This window comes from Ascaphus truei, chromosome 9 (assembly GCF_040206685.1).
Source record: "Ascaphus truei isolate aAscTru1 chromosome 9, aAscTru1.hap1, whole genome shotgun sequence".
Classification (NCBI taxonomy): domain Eukaryota; kingdom Metazoa; phylum Chordata; class Amphibia; order Anura; family Ascaphidae; genus Ascaphus; species Ascaphus truei.
This window is the reverse complement of record NC_134491.1, coordinates 56798317-56812974: the sequence shown is the minus strand read 5'-3', so window position 1 is coordinate 56812974 and position 14658 is coordinate 56798317. Positions and strand designations below refer to the sequence as shown.

General features: G+C 42.1%; 1 protein-coding gene across 4 annotated transcripts in view; it reads right to left on the bottom strand.

Moving 5' to 3' along the window:
- Window positions 1-740: 740 nt before the first annotated feature.
- The window catches only part of CDC42BPB (CDC42 binding protein kinase beta), a 69833-nt gene continuing 55915 nt past the window's right edge, over window positions 741-14658 (bottom strand). For all 4 annotated transcript variants that reach the window (XM_075615017.1, XM_075615019.1, XM_075615018.1 and 1 more), the window contains 15 exons: window positions 14522-14599; window positions 13625-13730; window positions 12401-12537; window positions 11290-11429; window positions 10281-10362; window positions 9745-9964; window positions 9347-9409; window positions 8622-9218; window positions 7596-7693; window positions 7422-7506; window positions 5201-5321; window positions 4816-4933; window positions 3341-3458; window positions 3051-3109; window positions 741-2271 (listed from right to left, as the gene is read on the bottom strand). In XM_075615017.1, the coding sequence (XP_075471132.1) occupies window positions 2140-2271; window positions 3051-3109; window positions 3341-3458; window positions 4816-4933; window positions 5201-5321; window positions 7422-7506; window positions 7596-7693; window positions 8622-9218; window positions 9347-9409; window positions 9745-9964; window positions 10281-10362; window positions 11290-11429; window positions 12401-12537; window positions 13625-13730; window positions 14522-14599 (2154 nt within the window). In that variant the 3' untranslated portion in view covers window positions 741-2139. The remainder of the gene's footprint in view (window positions 2272-3050; window positions 3110-3340; window positions 3459-4815; window positions 4934-5200; window positions 5322-7421; window positions 7507-7595; window positions 7694-8621; window positions 9219-9346; window positions 9410-9744; window positions 9965-10280; window positions 10363-11289; window positions 11430-12400; window positions 12538-13624; window positions 13731-14521; window positions 14600-14658) is intronic.

The following is a 14658-nucleotide window of genomic DNA, read 5'->3' as shown; positions in this document are numbered from 1 at the left end:
ATGGAAGCATGAGATTAAATATACAAGCAGATCCACGCGGGGGGGGGGGGGGGGCATGGATCGAAGCAAAATATACAGGTGTGTGTGGTGTGCATTTTTTACTTTTACATGATCAACGGCTAATAATTTTCACGGGATCCTCATGCAAGCGTCGATACAAATAACCCCTTCTGTGCCAAAGGTGGGGGCCCGCTGGCAAAGGAGAGACTGAGAGACAAAAAGCAGCACTTATCTATACATCTGTTTAATGATCCACTTTGGTTGGCAATAAAACGAATGGATGTTAGGGTGATAGACATCTCTTTCATCTCCTGCCCTATAAGGACATTCTATTTAAATATGTAGAGCAGGGGTGGCCAGCTCCTGTCCTCAAGCTACACCAACCGGTCAGGTTTTAAGGATATCCCTGCTTCAGCACAGGTGACTGCTGTTAACTGAGCCACCTGTGCTGAAGCAGGGATATCCATAAAACTTGACCTGTTGGTGGCCCTTGAGGACTGGTGTTGGCCACCCCTGATGGAGAGTATCTTCACATTGACACAAAGGCTTCTTCCTTGTAAGCATGAATATTATATAAACGTGTAGTGTTTCCCCCCCACTGACGAAGCCCACCAAAAGATTTGAAACGGCAGATTGACTCATGTTTTGTGAGCTTGGACATACAAAGGCATGGTTAATTAGGATGAAGCAATCATACTAAAGGACTTAACACGGGGGAAATATTCAGGTATGTAGCATGGAAAATGTATTGAAGGACATTTCAAAATGTGTTTATGACGACATCCGAAATCTGAGCTGATGCTGAAGCTTTAACCTAGAGATTTAACCGTTACGCTGCCAGAGGCCAGCAATGTGCTGCGTTGGACACTTCGATAAGCATAGAGCTGCACAGAAATGCAGGTTATAGGGCGGTTTGCATTTATTTAAATTATTTTTTTCACTTTTAAAAAGAAATGCAACCTACCAAACAGGTTTAATCCTACCGGAATGACATTTATCTCACTTATTCACTGCCGAGGAGCCTTTGCTTCTTAAATCAGCAATCTCCCCTAATCTTATTACCCATTTATGTGTTTCAGGCACGGGGGCTGAACCACGCCATTATCTGTTCCAGTGACACTGCCAGTTGCTCAGATACTTACTGGTGAAGTTACTGGGTTCAAAATTCCCTCCAGGGGAAACAAAATGGCTGCCGAATCTCAGGCCAATAGGAATCTGCAATATCATCTATTGCCCATTTAACAGCAGAAACGAATCCCGGTAACTTCCCCAATAAGCATCTCTGGAACCAGGGGGGGGAGGGACGGGGGAAGAGAGAGAGAGAGGGGGTCTCCATAGCAGAAAATAATGCAGTTCAGCTCAGGGGAACATCAAGTAAAAGGAAAAAAAATGGCGGAACGCAGCGATGTTAGAGCTAGGGGGGATTACCGTTTTAAAATACTGATTTGAGATAAAATACACTTTGCAAAAAAAAAAAAAAAAAAAACTTCCGTGCAACTGCAGACTTATTAAAAAAATGGCGCAATCTTGAATTTCCGATTATTAAGCAGTTAGAGCGCAAACCAGCTCTTCGTTTAAAATGGGTTGCCTTGTGCAGGAGACATTCAACACTATGTTGCAAGAGCTCCCCTACCTACTGTGCTATAATTGGACCCAACTGGTAGATTCCTATGCAAAACTCCAAATTCTTCCTAAATAGATTTCCTGTTGATAAGAACTTACATTCTTTTCCTAATGAAACATCCCATCACTGACGCTGGTTAGCAATAACAGTAGCAGCCTCTTTTCGCTCTTTTTTTTTTTGTCCCAGTACTAGCAGCATCATACAAAGGGTGATATTTAAAAATTACAAATTAAAAACAAAAACATCCTATCATGTCACTGTAGTGTAAAACGGAGAGATGGCAGAATTGCTACTAGAAACAGTGAATACTTTTGCATATAAAAGCTTGATCACATATATTAAACCCTTTCTTTTTTTTTAACTCTTAATGTATCTACAATATGGGGTTTAGAACTTGTGCAACACTAGAGATTTATCATCAATCTTGGCACTATCTTATGAAACCAATGCACCCGGCTGTGCTTCACTATACAGAGGTTCACGTGATGCTTTCGAGTCCTGGGGTGCAGGGAGTGTTATGCATCGCAGGCTGATTGATCCAACCCGTCCAATGTCAGCTGATTCCTATGTGGAGAGTTGGGACTGGGGGGGCCACTCGGGTTTGAGCTGTTTGAAGGAGTGGAATGTTTGGTGGAGTCGGAATCCGGCTGTCAACCATAAAGGGGGAAAACAAATTTAGCTTGTACCATATTCACCAAACCATAAAAAAAAACCCATACAGAAACATTACCCCTTCATTAAACAATGAAATCTTTGAGAGAGATATATATATACATATATGCACGCACACAAAAACAAACTGGTCCAAAATGTCACTCGCTCTCCACCCCCCACCCCCCCATGACACTTAACTGCAGCGGGGTCATACGGCGTCTCCCGGCCTTTTGCTGTCTTGTCGCTTTTAAAATCATGTTTTTCTCCTGCAGCACTATTCAAAATGGCCACGCGGCGTTACGACGTGTCCCATTACCATATGACGTTGCGCGACCATTTTGAATAGTGCTGCAGGATAAAAACATGATTTTAAAGATTAAAAAGAGAAAGAGAAGACGGGGAGACACCGTCGCAGGTAAGCAGTCGACAGTGGCCACAATGCAGTCGCCCAGGTTGACCGTGTGTAGGTGTGTGGGTGTAAAGCATATAGGCACTGTGTGCTCATTTGCATGTCATTTCCCAGAATCCCTTGCTGCAGTGGAAGCGCTGTATGCTGGGTGATAATGGTGAAAGGCAGGGCTGCAGACCTGTCTAAGACATGCAAATGAGCACACTAATATTTCCATTTATACACACACACACACTAAAATTGTTTAAATTGCGCCAGCAAGATTGTTATTGTATATGTTTTGGTGTACCATGTCGTTCACTAAATTGTAACACGGAAATCTGTGTATAGAACAGATAACATAAATATATATATATGCATCACCTCTTTTTCTAGTTCCTGATCAGGATCGCCTATGCCTCGCGAAGGCAGATCTCCAGAACCTAGAGAGCAAAGCAAAGTTTAAAGATCACTGCCGGCACAATCATTGTTACCTCGCCTGTCTTTCTTTGTCTGCTTTTTAAAGAACCCTTTATTTATGGAACAAGTTTTGGGAAAAGGGGAGTGAAAAATATATTTCCAAAACATAGCAATTGGAGACGTCAAAGCAGAATGCTTCTCAACAAAGGTCAAGATAAACACGAGGAATATCACTCTCTCTGCCTTTGATGTACCTGAAGAAGGCCATGAGATGTAAGATTTGCTTCTCTGCTGCTGCTGTCGAGCAGCGTTGGTTGAAGGTGGACGAGGCCTCTCGCGAGGGTTCTCATCCTGAGACGATGGCAAGACGCTCTATCAAAGGAAGACAGAAACCAAGTGTAAGTTACACACATTTTCATTAAGGCACGCAAGTCTTGTTTGTATTTATCACATTTTTGGCAGTATATCAGTGCCACAAAATGTTTAAAAGTGGCTGTAGAAATCGTTGTAAATTTAATTTGGGCCAATTCACATCATCATCATTCTACTACTATCTAGAACAGAACATTTTAAAATAGTCCAAAATCCATAATGGTTTATTATCCCATATTACTAAAGTATAATACTATTTAATAACATTTCTTTTTTTGGCATTTTTGTAGGCCACACTACATCATTACTTGTACATGTTGTTAGGCATATATTAGAAAGAATATAACATTTTATGCCTTCTGCATGACCATCATCAAGAACCTTATTCCACTCCTCATATAATCTACATTGCAAGCAGCAGGCCCAAAAAGGTTTCATGTATAATAAGCAGTGTTAGCAGTTCAAAGAACACAGCATAAGATACCAAAACTAACAACACCCACATCACATTCGAACAGTAACAAGGATGTGCAAAATGTGTGAGCAAGCTAAAGAAATTCACGAGGTGTGAATGAGGGTGAAAAAAACCCTACTAAATTAGAGATTCCATAAAGAAACAGACAATCCATTAGTATTTAAAGCAGCATTTCATTTTTTGAGCCTTGATACACAACCTTGCAAGGCCTGGCGTGCTTATTTTGCTTGTTGCTCACAATGTTTTCTGTTGGTATGTGGGAAGGGCATTCAGGATCAGCTGTATTAAATACCGACCTGGGGCTGTAATAATATTTTGTGGGGCTCTTTCCCCCCAACTAGGTGCATATTGTGGGTAGCTTATAGTCCTATGAAAGATTCCTACAAATTCCAGGAAAGTGCGTTTTGAGCATTCAATGCCGCCTTCAAAATACTCCCAAAAACATTTAGGAGAAATCTCCACTCGGGCGTCATTAGGCAAATGCAGTTTGTGTGCGGCAGCATGGCCACTGCACACCATTCATTCAAGGTCCCATGTGTTTATTGCTATTCCTACCCTTGCTAAGGAAGTGGAGGAGGGACAGGAAAAGGATGACAGAGAGAGGCCTTGCAGGATGCATTGCTCATTCTGCAGAGAGAACGCTCATGTGATACGCGGGCTCAAAGCTTGCTGGAGGCGATATCGGAGCAGAGTTTCGAGAGGATGAGGGGGGAGGAAATTCGCTCTCTTATTTTAATGGCAAACAAGAAAACGAAGGATAATGACCAATTACTTAATTATACAAGCACTGTACGCACAGAATAAACCAGGATTTGCATTAAGTGACAGACATACTGTAAATACAAACATGGCTGGAATTGTAAAAATAAAAGTTAATTTTACCAGAGGAAGATCCATGAGGACTTGCATTCCATCGCCGGGTCCCATGTGAGCCACATGGTTAAAATTGGTCGGGTTTGAGATCATTCTTGACCTTAGTTCGGGATCTCTCAGCATTTCTCTAAAACAAGAACATATTACCAACATGAAACTTTGTTTGATATCTAAAATACTTTGGATTACAACCAACTTCAGTCTCCGACTGAGCCACTGATTGAGCCACCTGTGCTGAAGCAGGGATATTCTTAAAACCTGACCTGTCGGTGGCCTTTGAGGCCTGGAGTTGACCACTCCTGATGGTGTCAATAACGTATGTAGTGTTTTGCAATACAACATTGAGAAGTCACTGGTTAAACAGGAAATGTCACCAATGGGTGGAGCCGCTAACCTTCTTTGCTGCAGCCTCTCTTCTTCTGGCACCTTGAAGACAAATCTCCTCTTACTCCTGGTCCGAAGCATTTGTTTTTTGCTGTTATCAGATGTTTCCGGCACAGTGAGCGCCGCCTCCTCTGCAAATGGACAGGAAATGCAATGTTCTTAACAATATGGCTATATGATGCCAAGATTCACCGAGAGCTGTTACATCAGGGCAAATAATGTGGATGCTACCTAAAACAGGACTGGCCATTAAGACCCCTGCATTAAGGACACACTCACTAAATTAATCATATACAAAAATAACGGTTTAGTTGAGCTCATTAGCATAGCGCATGTTTCACGTTACTCTCAACCAGATATGGAAACCGGGCAAGGATAAGAGGGATGCCAGAGTTAGGCACGACGGAACGCTGTGTTATTTCCTGGCATTAACCTTAACGGAGTTTAGTCATTTGTATATCATTTAGAATAATGGCTGAAATTCCGAACTCCATGCTTTTTCTGAAGTCAATCCTGATTCATGTCCCGTTATGTGCTTTAGTGAATACAACTTTACCATTACATGGACCTAAGTGAATCTGGGCCCATGTACATAACCACCACAAGCATATGCTCGAATGCAATCCTGTAAGGCCCTATCATGCCACTAAAAATCTTTGTACAGCACTACAGACTCTGCTGGTGCTGTATCAAAACAGATTACTAATGGACAGACGAATTACGAATTTATATTGTGTGCCCTCTAAATGAATATTTACTGGCTACACTAAGGACATTAACAGACCTGTGTATACTCTAAGCTCGTTAACTGGCGAAATCCTAACTAAAAAATGAATTGCTTTGTGTCATTACTGAGATGCTTAGCATGGACAGTAAGCTTTTAACATCACAACCATGTAACAATATAGCAGGGAAGCGCAAACATTTCCTGCTGTGCCCCCCGTCTGCCTGCTCCAGAGCTCGCGCCCCCCCCCCCCCGCCTACCTGGCAGCTGCGTCAAATGACACTCTGAGGTCACGTGACGTCAGGTTGCCATGGAGAGGCGTCACGCAATCCCGGTAAGTTTTATTGTTGCAAAGGCCTTATACGATCCCCCGGCATTTAATTTAATTTCCTGGGGGAAGAGTGCAGGACCTCTGCGCGCCCCCAGACAAATCTCCCGCCCCCCCCCCCTGGGGGGCACGCCTCCCAATTTGCGCACCCCTGCAATATAGTATTTATTTTATGGAAGACTGCTACAGTATCATTTCTGATTCATTTTCCAATTTCTGTTCTGTAGAGCAGCAATCCAAATACCACACACACTACAGCAGTGTTTTCCAACAGAGGTTCCATTGGGTTCCACGGGTATCCCCTAAAGGGTTCCCTGCAATTTTCAGGTCATTTGAAAATTGTAACAAAAATACAGAAGACTTCACAATGCACCTGATCTCAGACACGCTATTAGAGAGGGTTGGGGTTCCTTACAATGCATCTGATCTCAGACGCGCTATTAGAGAGGGTTGGGGTTCCTTACAATGCATCTGATCTCAGACGCGCTGTTAGAGAGGGTTGGGGTTACTTACAATGCATCTGATCTCAGACACGCTATTAGAGAGGGTTGGGGTTCCTTACAATGCATCTGATCTCAGACGCGCTATTAGAGAGGGTTGGGGTTCCTTACAATGTATCTGATCTCAGACGCGCTATTAGAGAGGGTTGGGGTTCCTTACAATGCATCTGATCTCAGACACGCTATTAGAGAGGGTTGGGGTTCCTTACAATGCATCTGATCTCAGACGCGCTATTAGAGAGGGTTGGGGTTCCTTACAGTGCATCTGATCTCAGACACGCTATTAGAGAGGGTTGGGGTTCCTTACAATGCATCTGATCTCAGACGCGCTATTAGAGAGGGTTGGGGTTCCTTACAATGCATCTGATCTCAGACACGCTATTAGAGAGGGTTGGGGTTCCTTACAATGCATCTGATCTCAGACGCGCTATTAGAGAGGGTTGGGGTTCCTTACAGTGCATCTGATCTCAGACACGCTATTAGAGAGGGTTGGGGTTCCTTACAATGCATCTGATTTGGTTTCCTCAGAATTTCATAATATAATTATAGGGTTCCTTAACAACAAAAAATGAAAACCACGGGAAAATGTATTTGCCCGATAAGAGATATATATTTTTTATTTTATGACCCAGAACACACAAATAGGAGTTGGTTGAAGATCCCCCTTAGAAAAACAAACCTGAATACGTATTCTTCAAATACAGGAGACGAGGGGGCTCAGAATTCAATAAATTCAGGGTACCTTCCACGTTTAATGGCTTGATCTATTTTTTTTTTAACAAAAAAAAAAAAAAAGTCAATAACATTATCACTTGAATTAAATTGAGAAAACGTCATCGTTTCTACAACTCACCCTTCTTAATCCAATAGTCTGAGCCCATTCCATGGAGGAGGCATCAAATACATCAATTCCATACTCACTGTATACGGTAACAAAAGAAGAGGTACAACCTACAAAAAAAACAAAAAAACAAGACAATTTAAAAACAAAAACTTCTCTTCAGTTCCAAGCCAAAGATATAATACATTCTCACCCAGTAAGTCCCACCTCATGTTGCAATGTGTGTAATGTGTACTACAAATTGGTTACAATTGTTTCTCCCCCTGGAATTTATCCAATATAAATGTACCTGGGTTCTCTTCTGAAAATAAATACAATGAAGCAAAATTAGAAATATAATAAGTCTAAAACCTTTTCTTTAGAAAGACCACCTTTCAAAATAACTAGTCCATTAAAAATATTTACGACAAGTATAACACATAGTTACCTTATTACATAGTAGATGAGGTTGAAAAAGAGACACTGTACATCCATCAAGTTCAACCTATGCTAAATTTAGATGCATAAGCGTTTGCTATATTGAAGTGTCCGACAAGCAGCAAAAAAACTTAAATGACACCAAGTTAAAACAGAAATACAGGTTTCATTTATTGTTTTAAATAAATAAACTATTAAAACAGGATTGAAGCCGGGGATCTCCGGAGCAGAACTGTGCTAATTTCTGCTCCGGGGTCCACTTGCTTCCAGAGATATTTATATTCGAAGAGGGTGCAGATATCTCTGTAGGCAGGGAACAGTGGGCCTAATGAAATGGCGGCGTTTAAATGTCACGCAGGTCTTTAGGAAGCGGTGACGTCATCCGGTGCAGCTTCCTATTGTCCCGCTTGTCCGAGACATTTAAACTCCTTACCCCCTAAGGATGTAAGTATCACTGGAAACGGGGGGTCTCCGGGGCTAAAGTTAATGTATTTACTCCTGTCCGTAATTTGTATCCTGTATTCTCATGATGGGATGTATGCAATTTCAAATTGCATGAGCACATAAAGCAGCAACAAGTAAAGCAGGAATAGGAGTAAGGCAACAAAATAATATACATACTACAGGCGACAGGAGTTGCTGGCCACATTAGCTCCTGCAAGCGTGACCTTCGGCCTTGCGAATCAACGTATACGCCCATGTGGCTGAAGCAAAGCAGGTATTCCTCATCACTGAGCTCCACTGCACAGAGGGCATCAAACGGCTGCTGGAACAGGAAGGCAAGTGAGGAGTCGCTAGGATTTACCAGGTTTATAGACTGTCCCTCTCCATGGATGTTCAACAGACAGAATCCAGATTGGTAGCCAACACAAAGCCTGTCCTTAAACACCGCCATCCATTGTACATTTCCTGGAGCTGTAATTTCATTGAACTTCTTGTGGAAGGGTTTAGTTCTATAGATTTCATAACAAAGAATCTGTCGTTTGACTGCCACAAACAAGCAAGACGAGGACAATTTCTTCAGAGTTCCCGTTGTAATAAACTGGCAGCCTTTAGACTCTGGCAGCTTTATGTCAAAGCTGCCCTCCGATCCGTCCAGGGAGGACCAAGGGAACAGGTGAACATGGTGGTTTCGACCACACACAAGGACAACGATTTTCTCTTTGGGAGCTAGTTCAATCTGGTACACTTTCTTACAATCAGCAGCACGAACTATCACTGCAATGACAAAACACATCGTCACCTAGTGAGCATGATTGCTTAGCATTCTAAAATGTACAGTGAAAAAGATATAGAAGCCTATAGGTTTTCTAAAAAAATAATATATATATAAAATATTAACGTACCGTCTCTTGTCAGCTCTATTACATACAGCCCTTCTTCTGTGCCAACAGCTATTCGATCGCGATCTAGGGTAAAAAGTATATGGTACTATTAAAACAAAATGTGGCAATATTTTCTTAGATCTAGGATATGCCAAGTGTAATAAAATCCAGTTTCCCCGTGATTAGACTTGAAATGTAATGAAGAAACTAGTTTGTTGTAACTTTCACGTAAAATAGTAATTTTATAGTAGTTGATGAGAATCAGCGTGTGTCCGTCCCATTGGGCCAATGTGTGTTTTTTGGACCTAAAAAAATGAGTTTTTATATTTTCTTCCTCTCCCTTGTTAAAGAACAAATGAACAAATACCTAATAAAGTAAAAAAACGACCTCTCACTAGCATATTTGAAAATGTTCATACCTATGATAGCGGCAGTCGCTACCGCTTTAATAAGCGGCAAGGTGCTGTCATAAGCTTCCTGTGGAACATGGACCACCGTGTTTCTCAGTTTGTTTTTGTGCAAGATCGCTTGCAGGCCTTCCAGGATTCCAACCCATTTCCTCTTCTCATTTTCGTTCTCGGCTAGGATCAGAAGAGAAGAAGTGGTCTTGGAAGGAGAACCTAGAAGAGAGGCTGTCACCTTCACAGCCAAGTACAAAAATGAATAGAGGGTCGATAAACCACTACCACAGTCGCTACTGATTAAATCCTCTTAGGTGCAGGGGTATGAAGGCTATTTGGATTAAATGACAAGTTTCACATCCTCTAAATTATACCACAGCGGAACCACAAAACAGCCCACCAACACAAAAAACTCCCGTTTCTTTATTTGTCACTTAAGTTACCCAACTGTTTCACACTTCTTTAAGATGAATTAATTATACAGCACAATTCTACATTATTCTCTCTTTACTGTATAATTAAACATTAAAGTACACATTTCATACTAAGCTTACCCTAAATATACATGGAATGTCCTTGCGAGTGGCATGTATCACATCCGATGCCAACACAGAGCTCACGGAGAAGTCTTCATCTCTGTAGATGGGAAAAGGGAGGGGGGTGGGGGGTACATTACACACAAAATGACAGTGAATATACCTGGTCATACAAGCTAATGCATTGGCAATATTCGTTACAAAAGCTAAAATTAGAAACACCTATTTAAAGGAGCAATCCCCCTCAACGTACGTGTGTGTGTGTGTGTGTGTCCAGCAGAGCTGAACCACATTCATCAGCTGCAGAGACTCCGCGGTTCATGAGATAATTACTGGTAAAGTTACAGGTATTACGGCCTGTTTTATGAAAGGGATTTAAATGGCCAGCCAATAGAAAGCCACAACTGCAGCTTCCTATTGGTCGGAGATTTGGCAGCCATTTTGTTTCTACTTAGGGAGATTTCAACTCAGTAACTTCATTAGTATCTCAGGAACTGTGGTATCCTCGCAGCTGAGAGAGCGGCGTTTAGCTCAGGGGGAAGCCCTGCATCCAACCATGTAAAAAAATAACATTTTAAAATTTAAATGGGAGTAAAAAAAAATATATATACTGTATATATATATATATATTTAAAAAAATAAAATAAACCCATATAGGCAGACCGGCTCGTTAAGTTAACAAGAGAATATTGTCACGTGGTGATTTGCCTCTTGATCAATACTGGCACATACAGGTGCCATCTGAAATACAAAAGACCTGTGATCAGAGCTTACAAAGGTGCAGAGGAAATCATGCAGAACAATACTCTGAAATAGTTGCGGCCTGCTCTATCAAAAGGGTTAAAGGAAGGTCAGTGACGAAAGTTGGCCCGTAGCTTTGTTTTGAACTGCTGCTTCCACAGCAACGTCATAAAATCACTGATTATTTTAACAGGTTGGGAAACTTCTGTTTTATATTCTTCTGAAGTCACAGAGCCGTGCAAAACTTTCATGATCATACGAACATCTTATTCTGACTTATTCACACCTGAGATCCACAACCTGACTGGCAATGACTCCAGGCTGGGTAGCTCTTCCTTCTGGGACATCATACAAAAAGAGCTTACAGTCACAGACGACAGCATATGCCCTTTGCCAGCCTTTCTTTACTCCTGTGGGTTTTGGAATCTGTCAGGAGAAGATTTGTTATGTATTAGATTTATTCAAAGCCCCATGCGAGGTGATCATGAAAAACAGATCGCAATAAAAGTTACAAAAAAACAGCACAATTATGAAGTGCAGAGCAGACCCCCCCCCCCCCCACACCACACCTCTACTGAAAATATGGGACTACAGCACAGAGGGCAAAGGTCGTTCTTTAACCCTTTGGATGCCTCAGGAAGTAGCAGTCACAGGGTCTGGGGGGGAAATTACATCAGGCCCAGGGAGCATGTTTTTTTCCCGAGTTAAATTGCGTCCTGCGTCCCCATGGAGGGCAGGACGCTATCTAACCAGTGAGAAAATGGAGGATCCATTCTCTTCCTCCAAAATGGCCACCCTCGGGTCAGGTGACCACACTGTGCTGGAGGGACCGTGGAACTCTAGTCACCCACAACCCCATACAGCACTCAAAGGGTTAAAGAGAGTTGCACCTGGGGCAAAAGCGAACAAACATCTTTAATAGGCAATTCCCTTCACTGCCAGGGGGCTCGCAGCGCATTGCAAAGGAGAAGTGCCATTAATACTTTGTATAAACTAAATAAAGTGATGGACAAGTAAGCGTTGCAGGGTTTTTACCATCTTCTGGTGATGAGCTCATGTCAGCCCTGAAAACTAGAGGTACATTGTTGTTTTTGCTTTGTCCATTCGTTGTATAGTAATCATGAAGCCAAAAAGAGAAAGTGTGTGTGTAGTTATGTTTGAACTCCGCAGACACAGAGAAAAGGGAAACATTGGTTCTTAACAGGAGGCAAACTAGTAACATGATTACTTTAAGAGTGATGACATCTTCCTAAGGAGGTCAAAAACCCTGAGGAAAATAAATATAAATATTTTTTTCTTGCTCCATGGCACTGCCCCATTGCAAATGGTAGTTTGACTCCGTGCCCTGAATGCATTAAGCGCCAGGAAACCAGTTCCTTCTCCGTAGAAATGCTCACCCTAACGTATCCCTTGTAAGCAGTTCCTATGCCTCTCTGTACGTCCACGCCAAGTGGTCTTTTGGCCTGTTCTGCTGGAATAGGACAGAGCTGGGAGGAACTGTCCTTGCATGAAACATGACATGCAAAGGGACACACTAAAACAAAGAAAACACACGGATACATTTAAGTAGAACATCAATTGGACAGCCTGATTTTAGCTCATTTGCACCCAACATGATTAGGGCGCTGTCATTACTACAGTGCAAAAGGGTACTGCAAAATACTTCTAAACCCTCTGGCACGGAAGTGCTTATTTGAATCATATAAACAAATGACAGTGATAAGCCTAAACGGGCAGTGATAAGCACAAATGGGCAGTGATAAGCACAAATGGGCAGTGATAAGCACAAATGGGCAGTGATAAGCACAAATGGGCAGTGATAAGCACACACGGGCAGTGATAAGCACAAATGGGCAGTGGATAAGCACAAATGGGCAGTGGATAAGCACAAATGGGCAGTGGATAAGCACAAATGGGCAGTGATAAGCACAAATGGGCAGTGATAAGCACAAATGGGCAGTGATAAGCACAAATGGGCAGTGATAAGCACAAATGGGCAGTGATAAGCACACACGGGCAGTGATAAGCACAAATGGGCAGTGATAAGCACAAATGGGCAGTGATAAGCACAAATGGGCAGTGATAAGCACACACGGGCAGTGATAAGCACACACGGGCAGTGATAAGCACAAATGGGCAGTGGATAAGCACAAATGGGCAGTGATAAGCACAAATGGGCAGTGATAAGCACAAATGGGCAGTGATAAGCACAAATGGGCAGTGGATAAGCACAAATGGGCAGTGATAAGCACAAATGGGCAGTGATAAGCACAAATGGGCAGTGATAAGCACAAATGGGCAGTGATAAGCACAAATGGGCAGTGATAAGCACACACGGGCAGTGATAAGCACACACGGGCAGTGATAAGCACAAATGGGCAGTGATAAGCACAAATGGGCAGTGATAAGCACAAATGGGCAGTGATAAGCATAAATGGGCAGTGATAAGCATGTACATAGAGTGCTTCTTAAACAATAGCAACATAATCTGGGTGGTTCATTTGCTAACCATATGCTGAGGAAAGAAGATATTTAAATTATGACCGAATTCAAACACATTCATTGATAGGAGCTGTAAGCATTTTTTTTTTTAAATTGCTGTACTTCTCACATACACTTACCATCACATGCATAGCCTTGCCGCACTAATCCAACCATGAGAGATGTACAGTGACAGCACTGTGTGGGGCTTGTGAATGACTTTATAGTAAGCTGGTGGGCTTTTGGCTGAAAGAAAACACTTTTTAAATCCTTTACAAGACTCAATTTGTCAAAATGTAAACTAAGCATAAAAATCTGCACAGGTAGCAGCATTCTGCACCAACACAACACGCCCATCTAGTCTTATAGACATTACAATAGCCCTGCATAAAATACCCCCTTTAACTCTTCCCCTGCAAGAGGGGGCAGCAACACAATAGTCCATCTGACAGAAAGTGGTTAAAAAAAACAAATCTGGCCCTAATATTGTTAAATCCCGTCTGTTTTTCTTGCATATCTAGAGGAAACATTATAACATAAATCAAACATTGGCTTCTGAAAGAACTAATCTAACATACTGTACAAGAGAAAGTCAGTCCGGGTCCTGCTAGCACTCACAAGGTTAAACAGTTCGTGGGAAAGCGTGAGCGCACGTTACCATTTAACATCCTCTGAAGGGAGAAGTTTATACACAACTTCCTGCTTACTGGAATGGGCAGTGCTGACTGCACAGTCAAACAGGAAGTCAAGCATGAACCACACACCTCTATTGTCATGGAGAGGATAAGATTGGTCCCATGGCACTGGGTGAGAACGGTTCATCAGCACAGTAGAAAAGAACTTGCAGTAGTCAGCCAATTTAACAGAAGACCTTTTACTATACCGGAACGATAGAATAACTAGAGTAAAATCAAATAATCATAATGTACAGTGTCCTGACAATACCTCTCGTGACATATGTCAATTCTGTAGGTGTAGGTTCAAATATATACATTAAGAGAATTTTAGCCAGCCATTAAAATTCCAAACGCTCTTACCTTTAGAATAGAGAGAGAAAGCGGAGTAAAAGTGGGGGGCAAAGAAGTAGGCATCCTTGGTTGAGTTCGGATTGGTTCCTAAATCAAAGAGAAGTATTTTGATTACTTTTGAATGTCAAGGGGAGTCTTTCAACGGG